The sequence below is a fragment of the Pan troglodytes genome, chromosome 9, assembly GCF_028858775.2.
Source record: "Pan troglodytes isolate AG18354 chromosome 9, NHGRI_mPanTro3-v2.0_pri, whole genome shotgun sequence".
NCBI lineage: Eukaryota > Metazoa > Chordata > Mammalia > Primates > Hominidae > Pan > Pan troglodytes.
Window position 1 is genome coordinate 11,596,635 of NC_072407.2, and position 7,242 is coordinate 11,603,876.

At 43.7% G+C, this 7,242-nt stretch overlaps 2 protein-coding genes across 2 annotated transcripts in view; one reads left to right on the plus strand and one right to left on the minus strand.

Moving 5' to 3' along the window:
- Positions 1–6,544, plus strand: part of SYT9 (synaptotagmin 9) — a 242,235-nt gene extending 235,691 nt beyond the window's left edge. The window contains exon 7 of the mRNA XM_009459852.5: positions 6,329–6,544. Coding sequence (XP_009458127.1) covers positions 6,329–6,451 — 123 coding nt within the window. The 3' untranslated portion in view covers positions 6,452–6,544. The remainder of the gene's footprint in view (positions 1–6,328) is intronic.
- The window catches only part of LOC104008404 (basic proline-rich protein), an 80,132-nt gene that overhangs the window by 42,910 nt on the left and 29,980 nt on the right, over positions 1–7,242 (minus strand). The gene's annotated exons all lie outside the window — the stretch shown is intronic.

A 7,242-nucleotide genomic window follows, 5' to 3' on the forward strand; every position in this document is an offset into this window, starting at 1 on the left:
GGGCCTTCTGGAGGGCTCTCTCCTGACTCCCTAACACAATTAATTGAAGATTTTTAAATGATTCCCCAAATATATATTATCCACTAGAAAAATATCCACTTGCTTCAACATCCTCTTGCCCAAAACTTCTCAGTCAGAAAACTGTTCTTAATATCTCATTTAAACTCCTTCTTCAATCCATCTATTCCTTTTATTCCAACCTGAAGCAGAATTTAGTCATGAAATTCCACAGATTGCTCCCTATAACTCCACTCTCACATCTTTCTCTTTTATATAACCCAAAGATTTGAAAAGACAAGAGTAGACAATAAGAAAATGAATATATCTGGGAGAACATTACAGTACTTAAGAAAGAACACTGCTTCATGCCCACTCAGCACCTCTCACTCATGTGACCTCACAACTGGATTCTCTTACACTATTTTCTGAGTGTGTGTGTTCTAGTAATTGTAAGTTCCTGAAAGGCAGAGCCATGTCTTCTAATTTTCATAGCACTTTGGCTCAAGAAGTCAATAAAGACACGTAGCCATAAGTTGGCACACTTATTAAAACCATTCTTATTCTTTACTTTCAATAAAACCAGACTCCTAAGGACCCTAGCTCTGATTTTCATACAGACTGACAGATACTAACTCTGAAATTTGTAACAATTAATTTGGTATTTGAGGCCTGCCCTTCTTCATTCAGTGCCCTCTCCCTCACCCCAAGTGGTCTGCATTTGGGAGGTGTGATGGTCCTTGCCAAGGTCTCCCTGGACAGTCACCATGGAGTCTAGAGGGTTTAGGTTCATCTTTTACTCTCTGTGTGATGGGGGAAGGTGGAAAGAAGATGCTTTCCTCTTAAATGGTGGAAGGGCCTCTCAGATTTCATGTGGATTATAATATGATTTTGATAGTCGGGAAAAAAAAACTCTTTACAGACTAAGAAGAAACAAGATGATCCTCAAACCCTGAAAAGTCCTTTCCAACCTTCTCTGTCAAACTTCTGTTCTTCCCTTGGATGCAAATGCATGACAGAGCTTGCAGTGAGCTGCAGAAAGTGTTGGGAAAAACCCAGAGATGAAGAGAATAGAGACTTCCAAGAGAGGGTGTAGTCAAACATCCACCCCTGCCTATCCCAGTGGGTCCCACAGGTCTCTACTGGAGTCATGAGGTGGTGTGTCCCCTACTCATTGCTAAGACCCATGAACTTGGAGGAGACAGTCCAGGGGCCATGATCTGGAAGGGGCTGAAGTGAAGCAGAATAACAAACCCAAATCCAGTTCTAGATCCTGCTACACAGGAGAGCCAAGGCAAGTCATGGAAACAGGTTATGATCCCAGGAGAGAGACAGAGAGCAGCTGAGTGAGCAAAATAGGGGGCAGCCTCAAATGATTTCTGAAGCATAAGTCTAAACCTAATGCCAAACAGGGCTATTTCATCTGCTCAGAGTCTGAGCATGAGAATTAGCTTCCTTTATTTACAAAGATTGGACAGAGACAGGGAAAGGGAGACAGAAAATATAACAACAGACACAGGAACTCAAAATCCCTAGTTTTCCTTAGCCAGTAAGTACCAAGGCAGACATTTCTATATACTTAATAATCTCTGAAAGGTCCCTATACATGATACAATAGCTGATATCCATATGGTCATCTTACGACACTAAGAAATGACTTTGAAAAAGTAAGTTTGAAACACGCTTGGGAAGATTTCCATTAAAATATTTAAAGTTAAAAAATGTTTTGGCATCACTTTTTGACCTTTTGGCTAAAGTCAAGTATAAAAAATGTTTTGGCATTTTCCCAAGGGAAAAGGAATCTCATGTTTTCTGAAAATTTATTTATGAGGACTGTCTCATAGGGAAATGAGATGACACATCCACAGTATTGCATGGTTTGTAAATATAACATTACCAAGAGCCTTGTCTTCACAGGTATGTGGGATAAGCTGAACTAGAGAAATCACCTCAAATCTCTCCAGTTTGCTAAGGGCTAGAGACAATTGAGCCCCTCAAAAATATATGATTTGGGGTCTGTACTAAAATCTATTAAGTGGGCCCCAATAATAGGGCTGAGGAACTTACGTGCATCCATGCAAACTTCCAGGTGTCTTTCAAAGAGGTCATCAGGTAATACAACCTGGTTGCAAGGTGGGGGAGGGATGAATTATATAAAGGGCCAGTTCTGGAGGCAGACATAAGCCCAGGCCAAGAAGAAAAGTACCGTTCGTTCAGGTGTTAGTCTAGGCAAGGGCGATCAAACAGGGCTGCAAAACTGAGTAGGAGATACATTGCAAAAAAAGTAGGCGGCCGAGATTGGAACTGGAAGAGGCAATGCTCAATGTTCAATGCTTACAGGGAGCCTCGCTGGTCAGAGCTACTTTTTTTGTTCGTTTTGTTTTTTTGTTTTTGTTGAGATAGGGTCTCACTCTTTCTCCCAGGCTGGAGTGCAGTGGTGCGAACACAGCCCACTGTAGCTGCTACCTCCCCAGCTCAAGCAATCCTCCTATCTCAGCTTCCCAAAGTCGCTGGGACCACAGGCTCAGGCCACCATGCCCAGCTAATTTTGTGATTTTTCATAGTGATGGGGTCTCACTTTGTTGCTCAGGATGATATCAAACTCCTGGGCTCAATCAATCCTCCTGCCTCGGCCTCAGAGCAACCTTTAAAGGGCTGTCTGTGTGTGTCTCCCTCCATAAGGAATGTAACACATACTCCCTCCTCCTTCGCCTATTGATTACTCACGTTATAGATCTTAGCTTAGATGTAATTGCAAAGACTTCCCTGAGCCTGAGAAATCTACACGTTCTTGGGAAGGAATTGGCAGACAATCAAGGCTCCTAAGCAGGGAAATTACACAATGAGGTTTGCATACTGGCTCCCTCACTCTGGCTACAATGCTGACACTAGACTTGAAGGGGTCAGAAGGGAGCCTGTTGTAAACAACACAGGATCTGGCCATCAACCTGACTCCCTCTCTTTCCTCTCATTCAATCACTAACCAAGCTCTGGCAATTCTACATTCTAAATATTTCTCAGAGGCAACCAGTTAGCTCTCTCTCCACTGTCACAACTCTAGTTCTGGCCCTCATCATTCTCTTTTCAGATTATTCTCACAACCTCCTAATCCATCTCCCACCTTGAATTTAGTCTTGCCCTCCAATCCGTCCTTCACCTGGCCTCAAGAGAGACCTCTGTAAACACACATCTATTTATGTGTTATTCACTTGAAACTCTAATTGCTGTCTCACTGTTCTTACCATACACCTAAAATGTTTGGCATGTCCTACAAACTTGGCAAGGTCTGGCTTCTGCCTAACCTACTGAAGTAGACACTGATGCATCGCCCAAATTTACTCTTTAGGAGGACATTCATTTCCCAGCTGTGCAAACTATTAACAACTCACAGCTGAGTCCCTTTCCAGGAATTGCCCTCATCCAAAGAAAAGTGCCTCACTCAAGATTATCTACTCTCCCTCCTTGGGCACAGCTTTCATCCAATGACTGCTTGATGTGGGAGTGCCAAGGTCTGGTTTCCTTGCCTCGATTTGGGACATATCCGATGGGCCCTCCTATCTCCAGAGCCCCTCAAGGGATCAGCTGAGGCCTGTGTTGCAACTGCATGGCAGTTTAACTTCTCTCTTTGCCCAGTCATGCATCCTTCACTCCCCACAGGTGTTCCAGACAGCACACCTGAAGAAACATCATGCATGTAAATTGGTCTCAGACTCTGTTTCCTGGAGAGTCTGACCTACACTACTCTCCCAGCAACATTACTCGGACATAGAAAGTTCATATGGAACTTTAACAGTTCCTCAAGTCCACTGAGCTCTCTATGCTGTATGGGTTTTTGCACAAGCTATTTCTTTTCCCTAGAGCATTTCCTACCTTTTTCCTATTCACCTTCAAGTCTCAGCTAAGATGTCACCTCCTTTAGGAAGTCCTCCTGATTCACCAAGCTCAGGTGCTCTGCCTTTATGTTGTCATGACATTTAGTACTACCTCATCAATGCTTAATTAGACAAATTATAATGCATTCTATTTATGTATCCATGTGTTATCTCCCCTGCTAGACTACATCTTTTTTTTTTTTTTTTTTTTTTTTGAGACAGAGTCTGTCTCTATTGCCAGGCTGGAGTGCAGTGGTGCAATCTTGGCTCACTGCAATCTCCACCTCCTGGGTTCAAGCCATTCCCCTGCCTCGGCCTCCCAAGTAGCTAGGACTACAGGTGTGCACCACCACGCCCAGCTAATTTTTGTATTTTTAGTAGAGATGGGGTTTCACCATGTTGGCCAGAATGGTCTCAATCTCTTGACCTCATGATCCGCCCGCCTCGGCCTCCCAAAGTGCTGGGATTACAGGCGTGAGCCACCACGCCCAGCCTAGACTACATCTTCTAAGGGTGCAAGAAATATGTCTATTGTGTCCATCATTGTAACCCTAGCGCATAGCCCAGTACCTGGAACACACTAGGGATATAATATGTATTAGTTTGCTTGGGCTGCCATAACAAAATACCACAGACTAGAAGCTTAAACAACAGAATTTTACTTTCTCATGGTTCTGAAAGCCAGAAGTCCCAGATCACGGTGTGGGCAGGTTTCATTTCTTATGTGCTCTCTCTCCTTGGCTAGCAGATGATCACATTCTTGCTGTGTCCTCATATGGGCTTTTCTCTGTGCACTTACATCCCTGGTCCAAATTTCCTCTTTGTATAAGGGCACCAGTCACATTAAAGTCCACCCTGATTGTCTCATTTTAACTAAAACACCTTTTTGAAGACCCTAACTCCAAATATAATTACATTTTGAAGTCATGGGGGTTAGGGCTCTACCATATGAATTTGGGGGCAACACACTTCAGCCCCTAATAGTTCTATGTTTCTTCTCTTTCCCCTTCCACAGTGCTGTCTGTCCCAGAGGCAGCAAGCCCACAGCTCTCACCAAGCACCAATGCCCAGATTAGCCTTCCCCTCAAATTTCCAAGATTCAGGATTCAACATGTTACAGGTATTATTCTGCCTGGAATGGGGTCAAAAAGGTGGCAGGAGGACTTGAAGAATTCACTAGTTACAAAGGGGAGAGACCTTTCAGGCTGAGGAAACTGCATGAGCAAAGATACCACATGTTAAATTTCATGGGGAGCTTGGAGACAATTAGATGTGGCTGTTGTGGAGGATGAATGTGGTAGATGCCAATTGTTGAAGGAAGAACGGTTGACCGAGGTTATACTGTAAAAAGCTTTCATTTTGGCATAAAATCAGCCAACACTTTATCTAAAGAGATGAAGATAGGGAATTAGAGGCTGTTCCAATCACTCATGCAGGAAACAATGCAATTAACTTGGTAAAAGGTTGGAAGATTTGAAGATGACTTAAAGCAAATAACTATCAGGAAGGGGGAAGCAGGAGAGGTGTGACAAACAAAAGATAAAGGGAAAAATAGAGGCAAAGAGAAAAAAAACAGAAAAAGGAGGCATGCTGTTCATATCTAAATGATGAATTCTAATATCCCAGAAGGGATTCTGTTGAGTGGGGTTTTGCATCCTCAAAAAGGCAAAGTCTCCTCCAGACTTTGCTGGAGTTGACTAGCATCTCTCAGCAAAGTGAGGGAGTACTGGAAGCAGAGAAGGCTCTAGATATCAGAAGGTCAGTTAATGTGGAGGCACAGCAGCAAACGGAGCCAAGAGGGATGAAGGCAGCAAAAATTTCCAAAAGGAACTGGAGATCTGGATGTGATCAGCTTCAGGGGGCTAACTGGGATGAGAGAATTGATATATCCAGCTCTTTCTCATTTAGAGAAAACAGTCAGCTCAGGCCTGGCTTATAGATTAAGGACCAGTCACCTGGATCCAACCACACAGAGGAAATAGTGGTGGATATAAAGGAGCTTATTTCCCCTCTCAGGATACTGGGGTAGAAAAGCAGAAGGATCAGACACTTGCAGAGGAGAAAAGAGAAGTCACTGTGCTTGTCCACTGTCCTGGCTAGTAATAGCAATGGTCAAGGCCAGAGGTTAAGTGTAATGAAGATAGTGGAGCTAACTGATTTCATCCAACTGCAGGTTTAGGTGCAGCAGGCCATCTTTTTCACCCTTACCCACCCGGCACCCACTGAGGAGGGACTGTTCTAATAAAGATGGCTTCAGTAGGCCACTGCGAGTCAAGGCTGGGTCTGTCTCCAAAGTGAGTTTGGTTTTTCTTTATGAAACCTCTGGTCACGAGAATATGAGAGTTTCCACTCTGGTTCTGAACTATGGGTCATCAATCCTAATGGGTTATGGGTTCCAGCTGTGAGATTTGCTGTCCCTGTTTGGGATTACAAAAAGTAAATGAAGCTCTCCAATTAAGACCAGGTGTGGGCAGTCAGAGCTGAGAGGCCAGGAGTGTCCCTCTGAAGAAGGTGGTGACCGCAGAGAAAGTGATGCTGGGCCTGAATCACTGGTGGGCAGAGATGGTGCCTGCCAGTCCTGAGCCAACCTCTTTGGAGCCCACTCCACAGAGATAAGAGCAACAGCAGCCCTGAAAGCACCTCAAGGACTTCTGCTGCAACCGAGGCTTCCCACTGCATTTCCCCCTCACAGACTCTCCAGTAATTCTTTAGACTCCGTAAGTATGGCATGTGTATTTCATTGAAAAAGTAATGTAAGCATGCTCTAGAAAACCCAGGAAAGAACTACCCACACCACCACCACCCAAAAGTTAATTATAATGATACAATCAGAGTTTTCCTCCACTGGACCTTACCCATCTTAGTTCACAGTCTCAGAGTTAGGACTTGAGGCATTTGTGGGAGTAAATCAACTAGAGCACCTTTAAGACTTTATTCAAAAATGCTAGGCATGAGTAATTTCAGAGAGAATATTCTCACTTGGAGAAGCAGCGTGAGCCAGACAGAATTTTTAATAAGGATTTAGGAGGCAGGGTCAGCTGAAGTTCAACTGGTTTAGGGAATAGTGCAAAGATGGTTCTCAGAAATATGGGGAATTGTTTCTAAGGATGATGAACTACTGTTTGGGATTTTTACCAAGAGGGTGAGGAGGAATAGTTAGGAGCTGTGGCCATATGGAAGAAGGGTGGGGAGAAATATTACCAGGGATAAGGAAGTTTAAGGACCACCAGTGGAAAATTCTCAGTCTATGTGTCTCTTTTAAAAAAATTTTGTGGATACATAGTAGGTGTTTATGGGGTACGTGAGATGTTTTGATAAAGGTATCTATTAGTGTCTCTTGTGAGGACCAAATGGAAACACAGGCCTTCTGACT